General features: G+C 37.9%; 1 protein-coding gene across 5 annotated transcripts in view; it reads right to left on the bottom strand.

Moving 5' to 3' along the window:
- hacl1 (2-hydroxyacyl-CoA lyase 1) overlaps positions 1 to 14940 on the bottom strand; it is a 113144-nt gene that overhangs the window by 27365 nt on the left and 70839 nt on the right. For 4 of the 5 annotated variants that reach the window (XR_009512674.1, XM_059972366.1, XM_059972364.1 and 1 more), the window contains exons 13-15: positions 12166 to 12320; positions 10381 to 10539; positions 2615 to 2722 (exon numbers count right to left, since the gene is read on the bottom strand). Coding sequence is in view for 4 of the 5 variants with exons in the window: in XM_059972366.1 (XP_059828349.1) it covers positions 2615 to 2722; positions 10381 to 10539; positions 12166 to 12320 (422 nt within the window). In the remaining variant the exon portion in view is untranslated. The remainder of the gene's footprint in view (positions 1 to 2614; positions 2723 to 10380; positions 10540 to 12165; positions 12321 to 14940) is intronic. The other variant, XM_059972367.1, reaches the window with a different exon arrangement.

Genomic DNA, 14940 nt, shown 5'->3' with positions numbered 1-14940 from the left:
AGCATTTCAGAAACTCTTGGACAGGCACATGGATGATAGAAAAATGAAGGACCACGTAGGAAGGAATGGTTAGATTGGTCTTAAAGTAGGAAAAAGGGCAGTGCAACATAATGGGTGAAAGGCCTGCACTGTGCTGAAATGTCCTATATCTCTTACATTCATATCCAAGAGTTAATATACATTCAGTGCCCACTTTATTAGGTATACCTGCTCGTTAATGTAGATATCTAAACATCCAATCATGAGGCAGCAACACAATGCACAAAAGCATGCAGACATGGTGAAGAGGTTCGGTTGTTGTTCAGATAAAACATTACAATGGGAAAGAAGAGCAATCTAAATGACTTTGACTGTGGAATGATTGTTGGTACCAGATAGGTTGCATCTCAGAAACTGTTGATTTCCTGGGGTTCACACCCAGCAGTCTCTGGAATTTACAGGGTGAAAAACAAAAAATAACCAGCGAGTGGCAGTCCTGTAGGCAAAAACACCTTGTTCATGACAGAAGTCAGAGGAGAATGACCAGACCTGTTCAAAGTGACAGGAAGGCAACAGTAACTCAAATAACCATGTGTTACAACAGCAGTGTGCAGAAGAGCATATCCAAATGTGCAACATGTCAAACCTTTAAGTGGATGGACTTCAGCAGCAAAAGAGCACACAGTGTTCCAGTCTTGTACCTAATGATGTGGCTACTGAGAGTATATCGCAAACAAGAATACAGGCACAGGGCCACTAGGGTGCACCACTGATCACAGACTTCCATTCAGAAAAGCACATTTCCATTTCTAGCCTCTGCATTCTATCACCAAGGCAACTTTGGATCCAATAAGCAAGCTCACCTTCGATCTATTTACCTTAACCTCTTGGGTCAGCCAACCATGTGGGACTTTGTAAACCATGATCAAACCTTGCCTTTCCAAATGTACATAAGTACCATCCTTTAAAATGTTCTCCAGTAATTTCACTACCACTGACATAAGGCTAACCAAACTGCAGTTATATGGCCTATTCCTGCGGCCCTTCTTAAATAAAGGAACATTAGTTAACCTCCAAATTTCTGGCATTTAACCATGACTAATTAACATGCAAAAATCTCCTTTAGAGCCCAGCTATCTCATCCGTTGCAAACTGGAATAGATTTAATCAGGCCCTGCAGGTTTATCAACCCTCATATATCCCGTGATATTTAGCACCTCCTCTTTTTAACTGATCTGATTCAGATTATCTATATACCCTCCCTGAATTCATTATCTTTCAGGCTCTTCTTCTGAGATAATACAAATGAGTATTCATTTAAGACCTCAACTACATCATCCGGCTCCACACACATATTAACCCTTTATTTGCTAAGAGGAGCCATTCTTCATCTGCCAATCTCTTCAAATACTGGTCTGAGAAGAAAATTTTAAACTGTAAAATGCTCTTCTATAATGAGGCACACACAGGATTCATTCAAAGATCCAGCACAGTTTTGATTTTTTTGGAAGAACTAACTTCCTTTCAAGAGAGCCCCACTTGTGGGTTGTTGTTTTACCTGCAAGTATTAGCTCCCCCTTAAAAGAGGCTCACCTGTGAGTAGTAGCTTTATTTGCAAGCATCATCTCCCAAACTACTTTTCTAGGTCCTCTCCTACACTGTTGAGATCTGCCTTCCCCCAAATTCAATTTCCTAACTTGAGGGCCAAGTATATTCCTTTACCTAGCTAACTTGAAACATAAAGAATTGTAGTCACTGTTTCCAAAGAGCTCTCCCACCACATGCCACCTGCCTGATTTTGTATCCCCAAGTTTGAGCACTGACCTGTTCTTGGTAGGACTCTCTACATATTGCATTGAAATGTTTTTTGGTCATTCTTAACAAGGAAGTGTTGAGAACACTCATCAGGTTAGGCAGCATCTGAGGAAAGACAGCCAGTTAACAATTCAGGTCCAGAACCCTTCATCAGAAGATTGTAACTCGGTTTCTCTTTCCACACGTGCTGTCTGATCAGTTGAGTACTTCCAGCATTTTCTGCGTTTTATTTTATTAAAGGGGAATAGAATAGCTGGCTTTCTGACTGTGAACGTGATATGCTTTTGTTTCCCCCCCCCCCCCCCCCGCCACAATACTTTCTTAAAAATAAACCGGCTATTTATAGACAATCACATATAAGTGATATAAAAGATGTGTGCAGTAAAATACAAGACTTCATTATGGATTTGCACAATTAAAATAATAAAATGAGATCATTAGCAAATGAAAAAATATTTCCCTCCATAATGCACCCCACCCCCAACCCGTAACTTGGGATGAAATCGTACAAGGCTGCTCAGGTTTCGCAGCCAAGAATCCACAAGATACCAGTTTCTAATTAACTTCAGAAATGTGGTGCTACATTTGGCATAGAGCAAGCAGATGTACCTCTGTTTCATTAAGTTTGACAGACTAGTCAATTAAATCTTGAGTGTCGAGAAGGGCTTGTTGTACAGGAGCCAGTTGTAGGTCTTGGCAGAAATCTAATCAGTTCCAGATACAGCTTTATGCTTTCAAAAGGAAGCTCTAAGATTTTACACTTTATTACAAACATCAAGAGACTTATTAACCACCCCCCAAAAAAGCTGTCATTACTCACACAATTGAAGGCTCACCCAATTCTGCCATCTGTTTCCAGGAGCACTCATCCATTCCACAATAAATTCCATTGTTGTTCACTACAATGATTATTATTGGCAGATTATATCTAAAATAAAGCAAATGGTTAATGCCAAACAGAACATCCTTTTAATATACAACAATCCAACTGTCAGTCATAATCAACAAGACTGCAAAGCAAATTTTAAAATGGTCAAGATAGCAACTGCACAGCACAGTTTCACCAGAGTGATAGCAGAGATTTAGAGCTTAAATATGACAGCTCATATAAAGATGCTTTGTATATCATAGAATTTATAAAATTGTGGCTTAACAGGAGGTATTCAATTCAATCTGGTGAGATCCAAAACTTGCCAGTTCAAGAGTGATAGTAGGAACTACATATAAGCAGTGGAAATTTGAAACTTTCTTCAAAAAGGTTTAGAAATTTTCAAGACTGGCAACAATGAACTTTCTTAGTTCACTATTTAAGATACAAAGGATACTTATGTAACTGAAGATAGAGTCATGGAGTTATACGGCATGGAAACAGGTCTTCTGGCCCAAATAGTCCATGCTGCCAAGATGTCCATTCAAGATACAGTAGTCCCATTTCCCAGCATCTGGCCCATAATGTTAAGATCTTTCCAATTCATATACCTGCACAATTGTCTTTTGAAAGTTGTGTTTGTACCTGCAGGAAAATGGGGCTTAATAATCCACAAAACTGACCTAGGGAAATTGCCGACTATAAATTCTTTTGGTATGAAACGATCAGATCATCGATTGCGATTTCCAAAGGTGACTACAAAAGCAGAAAAATCAGAGCAGAGACCAAGAGGATGACATGACTCAGGAGAAAGCTGCACAAACATTGAATCATCATGGTTAGTTAACCAACCCATTAAGAGTAGCTAATAAGCAGAAGCTTCACGTGGGCAGACTGCTACTAGTGGAGTGCTATGGTGGTCAGTTCTCAGGCCTCCATTATTTATATTCTACTTTAGCAAATTAAATTAAATGATTGAATGCATTATGGTCGAATATACATACACAAAGATAGGTGACTAAGCAAAATTTGAGGTCAACTGGAAGTATACAGAAGGGAAGTAGGTGGACTAAATAAGTAGGCAAAAATTGTGATGGTATTGGGTTCACAAACTTTTAGACTCAAACAAAGACCTTAAGCCTATCCAATATAAATAGCTATGAGCACTCCCACTATAGGGAGACTATCCTGAAACAACCCAATCTGCAAAGAGTAGTTTACTTCTCTGTATATTCTCTTCGGCAAGTTTTGCTGCCAATATCCACTATTTGAGTAGTGGGACCCCTCTCCCTACCTCTCCCTCTCCCTTCCAGCTACCAAAATAGTTTAAAACACAATTCATTAATTTTCTGTGATACACTTTTAAGTCCACACATTCTCAAAAGACGTTTAAGATTCAGAATTTCAATCCTAAGCATTTCTGAATTCTCACAGAGCATTTCTATCTCAGCTTGAATCACTAAATCATTATCTTGAATCTTAAACAATTATAAAACATTTCCAAATTACAACCAGTTTCTAAAACACAAACCATTTCTAAAAGAAAGCACAAAGCTCAAAAACCCAAAGTAAAGATTTCTTAAATGCAAAGGATTTCTAAAAACACAGGTACAATACCTATAAATTAAAAAGACATAGTGTAAATTCCGGTGTATAAGCCGAGAATTTTGGCCCTAAATTTTGGTCCTAAAATTAGGGAGTCGGCTTATACAGAGGGTGCCAACTTTGGAAAAACGAATACACGGAAGACAGGTCGTATTTATTGGCTGTTATTGAGTCAAATGCGTTCCACTGTCGACACATGAATTCTTTGAATGGTTTGTTTAAACTCACATCTCGTGGCTGCAGCACGGATGTCAAGCTACTGAGGATGACTGCAATGTCTATATTTTCAGCTTTCAATGCTGCTTTTGTGTCTCACCTGACAAGTGCGCTTTGAACATGTCCCAGACAAGTAGCCTGCCTGAAACCTTTGGGAGGTCGACACCACACCTCTTTAACCCGCTTTGTCCATCCAGTAGCATTCTTGAACGTAAACAACACCCCGTGGGAATTTTCTGAGCAATCTTTGTTTTTTGCCTCAACGTCTATTCATAAATCGAGTGCACCAACTTCACGTAGCTTTGAAATTTTCGCTGACCTCATGGTGTTTTCCCTTCCATTTCAATGCTTGAACTCAAATCATTTCTCTGGTAACAATGTATCCAGATGATCACTGGTGATCCACTTTTTCTTCCAGTTCTGGCCACTGGCATGTTTTCCTGCAGTTTGTACATTTCACCTATGGCATTTCTCTCAGTGTGTCCTCTGCCTTTCTCCACTCTCTCTCTCTCTCTCATTTACACTAAACTTCTTAGCAGCTGCAGAATTATTCTTTCCTTTAGCAAATCAACAACCTTCAGCTTGAAGCTAGCATCATATCACATTCGTTTTAATCTTTTGTACATGGTGGTCGCAAACTCAATACTGAGTACACGTGCTGATCCCGCTACCCCATGTTATGTTTTAACAAGATTACGATGGGCATTAAATAGTATCACAGGGGTTACATTTTAGAGGATTCTTTTACTTTGGAAACCTAATCCCAAATTTCCCTCCCTGATTTACTTATTAAGAATTCGCTTATAATGCTCTACAATATGTAGGCCTGTTTTCTTAACAGGTACTGGTACACAAAATTTCCAGGCTCCAGATCCAGCAAAGCTGAGTACTGATGTGAAATCTTATGATCTTTTCTGGTTATATCAAAAACTTCTACAAAAGGGGTCGGCTTATACTTTGGGTCAGCTTGTACACTGGAATTTATGATACCACAACTCAGACAATGAATTGCCCAATGCAGAAACCGAAGCTGGAGGAAGGGATCCTCATTCACTCCATGTTTCTTCCCATGATTCTTCATATTTCTCACCCCGTTCCTAATAAACTTCAACTGCTCTTTTTTTTTTCTCTGACTTGGGTGACTTAACACACATATGACAATTCCTCAGATATCCTTTTAAAACAAATAATCTAAAAGCAGTTTTTTGGAGATGAAGATCTGTAAAACTAATTTCTGATTTCAACTATATACACAGTTATTGATATGCTAAATAATATTCTCCATATGGTCTGCAAACTTCCTTGAACTAAGTAACTTAAGAGTCAGCTTGTCTGTTTGAAACAACCTATTGTTCATACTGCATCTTGAGCAATAATAAACCAGGTGCAGTGAGTTAGTATCTGCTTCTGCATAGACTGAGCATCTGCAAAATACAGAGATTGTATGAAAAGCTATGTTTTAACTTCAAGCTGATAACTATTTTCCATTTCCATTTTAAGAATTGAAGACTGACTTCCATCCATGATCAGATACATATGTATTTGATCTTAGAAGTGATAGTTGTGTTCAGAAAGCAAGCTTAGCAAAAAAAACAAGAAGTAAATGTCCATCAAAAAAAATTGCCAGGTGGAGTACTGAACTATAAGGTCGCCCACTTTATAGTAAATATACAAAAGTAGAATAATAATTAAATAAAGAGAGACTGCAGAATACTGCTATGCAGAGGGATCTGGATGTCATCTGTTCAGGAGTCTTTCCACAATTTTACAGAGGCAAGAGTAACAGCATACTTTTATGGAGGAGAGGAGGTAGTGCACAGGAAGATTCACTGGACTGATCTCTGTAATGAAGTAATTGTCTAATTAGGATAGGACAAACAGATTAGAATTGAAGTTTAGTAGAGTGTAGTCAATAGCTTGACAAGGTGGATGGTGAGAAGATGTTACTTCACATGGGGATTCTTGATTGAGGGAGAATAGATTCAAAAACGGACTTCAGACATAGATCAGGAGAACTTCCCACACCCCACCCCCAGAGGGTTGTAAACCATTAGAATTTTCTATATGGAGTTATGGAGATTGAACCATGTTCAAGGCCTAAAAGAGACAAAAAGTAGTAGAACACTACAGCACAGAAAAAGGCCATTCAGCCTATCAAGTCAGTGCCAAACTATTAACCTGTCTAGTCCCACTGACCTGCATCCAGACAGTAAGCCCTTCCATTATGTACCTATCCAAAAATATCTTAAACATTGACATCAAACCTGCATCCACCACATCTGCTGGCAGCTCATTCCACATTCCCACCACTCTCTGGGTGAAGTAGCTCCCCCTCATGTTCCCCTTAAATATTTCAGCTTTCATCTTTAACCCATGACCTCCAGTTCTAGTCTCACCTATCCCCAATGGAAAAAGCTTGCTTGCATATGTCTTATCTATACCACTTATAATTTTGTATACCTCTATCAAATCTCCTCTTATTCTCCAATGATCAAGGGAATAAAGTCCCTTTCAATCTTTCCTTATAACTCAGATCATCGAGTCCTATCAACATCCTTGTATATCTTCTCTGCACTCTTTCAATCTTACAGACATCTTTCCTGTAGGCAAGTGACCAAAACTGCACACAATACTCCAAATTAGGTCTCACCAACATCTTAGGGAACTAACTTACAGAATTTTGCTCTAGAGAATAATCAAAAGTTATAGGGTACAGGAAGGAAAGTGGAGCTGAGGTCAAGATCGGATCAGCTAAGATTTGATAGCAGGAAAGACTTGAGGGGGAACAGGGTCTTCACTTGTGAAAACATCTCCTCCACAATCTCCATTAGCACAGCAGCACCACAGGGATGTGTGCTTGGCCCCTGCTCTACTCACTTTACACCTATGACTGTGCAGCTAAGTACAGCTCCAGCACCCTAAGCAAGCCCGCTAATGACACCACTGTTGTGGGCTGTATCAAAGGTGGTGATGAATCAGCATACAGGAGGGAGACTGAAAATTTGGCTGAGTGGTGTAATAAATAAAACCTGTCACTCAATGTTAATAGGACCAAGGAACTGATTGTAGACTGCAGGAGAGGAAAACCTGAGGCCCATGAGCCAGCAATCACCAGAGATGGAGAGGGTCAGTAACCTTAAATTCTTGGGTGTCACATTATCAGAGGACCTATCCTTGTCCCACGATATAAATATTATTGCAAAGGAAGCATGACAATGCCTCTACTTCTTCAGGAGTCTAAGGAGATAAGACATGTTTTCAAAAACCTTGGCAAACTTCTATAGGTGTGTAGTGGAAAATGTGTTGACTGGCTGCATTATGGCCTGGTATGGGAACACAAATGCCTTTGAGCAGAAAATTTTGTCTGTTTTTTTTGCATGCAGTAAATGCAGCACTGCTGCTTTATAAGTCTTGCATACATGAGATGAAAAGTAATCTACTGTATGAGAAAATAATTTGGTAATTCACTACATTTTCTCCCCCAGAAGTTTCATGTGCTGACTGTGACTTATTATTCACTTCATAAGCAAGGCTTTACCTGAGTTAGCTGACTTCACACGGATTTGTAAAAGACATGACAAAATGAGTATTAGTCCAGCAGCCTAGATCAAGGTGAAAAGGCACTAAGAAGTGCAATAAGGGACAAAGGTTCACCAGTCTGATACCTGGAATATCGGGCTGCTGTCCAGAGGGAGGTTCGGTTATCTAGGTCTGTATTCAGCACAAATTAGAAAAATAAGAGATCTCCATGAAATGTACAGTAGAAACTTCCAACAAAGCCTGACCGGCTAGATACAGGGAGGATGAGACATCTAGAAATAGGGGCAATATCTCAGGATATTGGGTCAGACTCTTCACTCAACTGTGTGAACCTATGGAATTATCCATCACAGAAAGTGGTGGTGGCCAATTATTACAGAAGGATGTATCAAAAGGCAGAGGAAAAGAGTAAGAAATTTGATGTTGAGAATAGAGGATCAGACATGTTTGGAGTGAATAGGCAATAAATCTCAATAGCCACTCTGACTCATAGAAACGTAGAAAACCTTTGGCCCACTAAGTTGTGTCGAACACGTCTCAATCTTAGAATTTACTAGGCTTACCCATAGCCCTCTATTTTTCTAAGCCCCATGTACCTATCCAAAAGTCTCTTAAAAGACCCTATCGTATCTGCCTCCACCATCGTTGCCAGCAGCCCATTCCCTGCACTCACCGCTCTCTGAGTAAAAAACTTACCCCTGACATCTCCTCTGTACGTACTCCCCAGCACCTTAAACCTGTGTCCTCTTGTCACAACCATTTCAGCCCTGGGAAAAAGCCTCTGACTACCCACACGATCAATGGCTATCATCTTATACACCTCTATCAGGTCAGCTCTCATCCTCCGTCGCTCCAAGGAGAAAAGGCCGAGTTCACTCAACCTATTCTCATAAGGCATGTTCCCCAATCCAGGCAACATCCTTGTAAATCTCCTCTGCACCTTTTCTATGGCTTCTACATCCTTCCTATAGTGAGGCGACCAGAAGTGAGCACAGTAATCCAAGTGAGGTCTGATCAGGGTCCTATATAGCTGTAACGTTACCTCTCAGCTCCTAAATTCAATTCCAAGATTGATGAAGGCCAACACAACAAATGCCTTCTTAACCACAGAGTCAACCTGCTCAGCTGCTTAGAGCTGCTATTGACTTGGACCCTGATTTTTGCTTTGTTTATGTTAGTAAGATAATGATTGATTCCTGCTTAAGCAATGTGAGAAAGCAAAATCACTTAACAATGTCAGACAGAGTTTTCAGAAAAATCAGGACCAATTAAAATACATTCAAGTAAATAAAATGCTTAAGTATTGACACAAAGTTAAAAATACACATTGAAAATCAAATAGTTAAAAAGGCCCTGCCATTCCGATAACCTGATTATATATCCCTGAAGCACACTGCATCCTCCAAACAAACCACACTGCCACTTAACTTAAAAATATCTCAGGAGCCACCTTCCAATGAAAGCAGACAATGATATTCACTGAATGTCCTCAAATGTGCTAACACAGCCTTCAGCTGTCTGAAGATCAAGACTTCAAGCCTGGCAGGAAGTTCACAAACTACCAGGCAGCTATGATCTCTGCCCTGAAATGGACCCTGAGGTATGCTCTGAAATATGGATAACCTACAACAGATACTACAAAGCACTGGAGAGATACCATCAATGCTATCTCTGCAAAATCTTCAAAATCCAAAGAAAGGATAAGGGAACCAGTGTTAGTATCCTCTCCCAAGACCACTTCCAGCACTGAGGTTCCAATTAAACTAAATGGCTCCAACAGGCAGGTCATATCATTCATTTTAACTGCCACTTAGTGAGAAATATGTGTGTGGACAAAGAAAACTCTTCAAGGATGTAGTCAATGCCTCCTTGAGAAAGAGTGGAAATCCCTGGTGCAAAGAAAAGGGAGTGGCATTGAAAACCTCAAATCCATTGATCAGAAGCACAAGGAACCACTGCAACAGTGGCAAAAGGAGCACTTCCCAAGCTCCTCACCCACACACTCCACCAAGCACTTCTCTCTCCTCTGTGGTTCCCACACTGGCCTCATCAGCCACAGAAACAGTGTCCTGAAATGGATACACCAGAGAGAAACTGAAGAAATTACCATAGTCTCACCACTTGAAAATCCACTATGATGTTGCACAATCATTATTTATGAATTCATGACATTTTAATTTTAAACTTTATCATTTTTAACGTTACCATTTTAATTTTACTTTGAACCTCCAGCCTTGGGTTTTCACAATTGATAAATATTGAAAACGTAAATAATCTCTTTCTCAACGCCAGCACTGATACATACACAACAATACAAAAGATTGTTTCTTTCATATGCTCCATGTTAAATACATTACCTGCACATGGTCTCCACTTCCATCCCAGAAAACCCAAATGCACTGTCTCCTTCAATACAGACAACACGTTGACGTGGAGTCTGATCTTTGGCAATCAACGCTGCAGCTATGGCAAAACCTAGGCCTACCCCCATGGTACCAAAAGTGCCAGCATCCAACCTAAAAGAAAAGGCAGCAGATGGAATTTTGCACAGTTTTAGTGGCAACAACACAAATTAGATACGTGCTGAAAAGCAACAACATTATAAAGAAATTGTACAGCAGTACTGGAATAACAGTTCAACATCTCAAATTTGCTTTCCCTTTAATCAGATTATTACTCATCTTTATCATGTCTCCACTCTTAGTTCCACATCCTGCAAGAATTGTTAATCTCAAATTTATAATCACAATTTAAATTAGCATCTAACACTTTCCGTGGCTTTTCTACCACTTTTATGTGGGATTTCTTTAAGGGCTTGTTCACCAATGTCCTTTGACCCCTTTGCTTACCCATCTTGATCACCTTCATATTTTCTAAGATACTAAAAGTGGTTTGATTTTTTTGACCTGAGTATATCTCATTTGCATCTTTGTTAAAATGCATTTAATTTCCAGTCTTGTTTCTTGAATTATGTTGCAATATTTGTCAATATTTGCTCCTTCACACACCTTCACAGTTTGGTATAATTGATGAGTGGCAAATAACCTCCAAACTGCACAATGCTTCCCAAACGTCAGCACATGCCGGTTAAATTACTGGACAGCAACTAGAGTATTGGACTACCGAGGGATACAAATTAAATTAAATGAGGAATTCAAAATAAAGCCTGTTCTTCATCACAATACTCATTAAGCTATCAGATGGTTGTAAACTACTTCATGAATGTTCTTCAAGAAAGAAAATCCACAGGCCTTCCCTAGTATGGTCTACATGTAAATCCAGGCCCAGCCAATGTGGTTGATCCTGTCAGCCTCCACAGTTTAAAGGTAATTAGGGATGGTTAATAAACGCAGGTCTGTTCATCAGCATCCACATCTAGTGAACAAATCATTTTTGAATGTCATACCCTTGGACTGGGATTGTATTCTCTGTTTGCAAAGAGTACGCCACAGGAGAGAAGGACAAATAAAATGACCTTTCTCAAGGAGTTCAGAGCAAAAGACCATAAGACATAGGAGAAGAATTAGTCCATTTGGATCCTCAAGTTTGCCCATCATGGCTGATATCCCTCTAAACCCTATTCCCATAATCTTTGATTCCCTTACTAATCAAGAATCCATCAACCTCTGCTTTAAAAATACATAATAACTTGGCTTTCACAGCTGAAAAATTATAAATGAAATTGTTTCTTCAACTGATGTGAACTGAAATCATTATTTCCATTATTTTCCAGTTTTCAGATGTTCAGCAAACACTGTACTTGGTGTTTAGGTTAACATTTCTTGTAGCATCCATTTAATCACATCAATTCCCTATCTCCTTTAAGTATTAATTAGTTGAAATCAAAAGTCATCAGAGAATGTATCTCCAAGAATGTGACAAGAAATGCACTTTGGTAGCTGCAACCCAAGTGTGAGTGAATGTGTGCCCCCAGTATAGTATTTCTATGCATGACAACATCTTTTGAGAATATGTAAAACTTCTTGGATACAATCATTTGCATTCTTTGAAACTTCTTTTAATGTGAAACATTGGGACAAAATATTGGGAGTTTTGTAGAGGTACAAAAGTTAAATTAAATATTCTGCAACTTTCTGAAGTTTTCTATTAAGTAACCTTGATATTATTATGATGGTAATTACCTATGCCTTGGCAAGTAGTTAGGGAGGATGGTACGGCCAATGTCCATGGTGTTGGCACCCTCAGAAACAATAATACAATCTTTTGTCAGCAGTGGTTGAATGGTGTGGAAAACAGTGTAGTAGTTCATAGGCAGAGAGTCCTTTACTGCCATTGCCTAGTAAGGAAAAGTTAGAATGTATTAAGTACAATCACATATGGAGTGAGATTTTAAAAATTGCCAAATTAATCAAGGCATGAAACTAAAGTATGGTAAACATGGATAGATTGCAAGAAAATTGGCAAGTTCAAAGTTTAAAGTAAGTTTATTATCAAAGTATGTATAATGTTACCATACACTACCTTGAAATTCATTTTCTTGCAGGCATTTACAGGAAAAAAATACAACTGAATTTTACAAAAATCTACACATAAACAGACAAGGACTAACACGCAACCAATGTGCAAAAGAAGACAAATAGCAAATAAAAATAATAGAACATGAGCAGTAAAGAAAAAGTAAATCTACAGGTTATAGATATTATCATATGAGAGAAGTGGTAGATGAAGTTATCCATGCCATTTCAGGGGCCTGATGATTATAGGATAATAACTGTTCCTGAACCTGGTGATGTGGGATCTAAGGCTTCTGTACTTTCTGCCCAATGTTAGTCCAGAGAGCAGGGCGCGGACTGGACAGTAGAGATCCTTGACAACAGATGCTGCTTACTTGTAGTAGTCCTCCATATAAATGGACTCAATGGTGGGGTAGGTTTTGTTGTGTTGGACTGAGTTGTATGCACCACTTACTGCAGCATTTTTGGAAGAGTTATTTGTGATAAAAATCTTTCTATCTTGACATTATCATTTTGTGATTCTGATTTATACAACTCAGAATAAAAATTCTTAAAAGTTTCATTAATTTCTAAAGGTTTATAAGTAGTTTTATTTACTCTTGTTCGAATTGCATTTATTGTTTTAGAAGTCTGGTCTGTTTTTAACTGCCATGCAAGGACCTTATGTGATCTTTCACCTAGTTCATAATATCTCTGTTTAATTCTCATAATTGCTTTTTCTGTTCGATATGTCTGGAGTGTATTATATTGCAACTTCTTATTAATAAGTTGTCTTCATTTTTCTTGTCATATTTCTTTGAGATTCTTTTTCTAATTTTGTAATCTCTTTTTCCAATTGATCTATTTCTATCATATATTCCTTCTTAATTTTAGAAGTATAACTTATTATCTGACCTCTCAAGTATGTCTTCATTGCTTCCCACAATATGAATTTATCAACTGAATGTGAATTTGTATCTAAAAAGAACTGAATCTGCTTTTTCATAAAATCACAAAAATCTTGACGTTTTAGTAACATTGAATTAAATCTCCATCTATAAATTGATTCCTCTTTATCTGTCATTATCATTGTCATTATCAAAGGAGAATGATCTGACAATATTCTCGCTTTATATTCCACATTTTTCACTCTATCTTGAATATTCATTGATAATAGGAAAAAATCTATCCTTGAATATGTTTTATGTCTATTTGAATAAAATGAGTAATCTCTTTCTTTTGGATTAATTCTTCTCCATATATCAATCAAGTTTAAATCTTTCATCAATGATAGAGTTAATTTTACTACTTTTGATTTTGTGACCACCTTTGTTGATCTATCTAAAACTGGATCTAGACAAAAGTTAAAATCTTCACCTGTTAATATTTTGTCATGTGCGTTAGCCAAATTCAAAAAGACCTCTTGTATAAATTTTACATCATTTTCATTTGGTGCATAAATATTCATAAGAGTCCATAGTTCTGAAAAAATTTGACAATGTATAATTACGAATCTCCCCGCCGAATCAATTAATACGTTTTGTATTTTAATTGGAAAATTTTTATTAACCAAAATTGCAACTCCTCTCGCCTTTGAATTAAATGAAGCTGCAATAACACTTTCAACCCAGTCTCTTTTTAATTTCTGATGTTCTTTATCTGTTAAATGTGTTTCTTGTAAAAAAGCTATATCTATTTTCATTTTTTAAATGTATGTTAGAATTCTTTTTCTTTTTACCGGTCCATTAAGTCCATTAACATTAAAACTTAAAAAATTCAGTAAATTAGTCATTATTTTTAATTATGTTACTCCAAGCTATAATAATACCTAATCTTTCAACTTTCTTGGTATCTTGGGAAATCTTTTTGAAATTCTCCATGTTGCTATGTGTGTCCCCACCAATCATCCAGGCAGAAAGATAGAAGAAAAATAGAATATAAAGACAAAAACAAAATACCCCCCTACTAATATTGTGAAAAAAACACAACATTACCCCCCTCTGTTGTACGGGTCATGGCAATCGCCATGATTACACACGTGAATCCCGCAGAAACCGGTCCAAAGCTCCCCAGCCCCCCCACAACATGAAAAAGTATATACATAAGAAGAAAAAAAATACTATTCTCAATTAGTGTTTCTAAAATTTTGCTTTACTCCTCTATATTATCCTTAAATGTCCATCACTTCCGTTCACTGTCTCTATCTTCATCTTTAATCCATTACGTTTGGAAGTCTCTATGTATAATTAGCCACTAGATGGAAGTTCTTGTGCGAACACCTCCGCTTCTTGATAATCGGAAAATATCTTCTTTTTCCCTCCTTCAAAAAAATTATCAATGTTGCTGGGTGACGCATTATAAATTTATAACCTTTTTCCCATAAGGCTTTTTTCGCTGGGTTAAATTCCTTCTTTCTCTTCAAAAGGTTATAACTTACATCAGGATAAAAAAGAACTGGTTTCC

This window comes from Hypanus sabinus, chromosome 6, assembly GCF_030144855.1.
Source record: "Hypanus sabinus isolate sHypSab1 chromosome 6, sHypSab1.hap1, whole genome shotgun sequence".
In the NCBI taxonomy this organism is placed as follows: Eukaryota; Metazoa; Chordata; class Chondrichthyes; order Myliobatiformes; family Dasyatidae; genus Hypanus; species Hypanus sabinus.
Note: the sequence above shows the minus strand (reverse complement) of the source record. Positions and strands in the feature narration are given on the sequence as shown.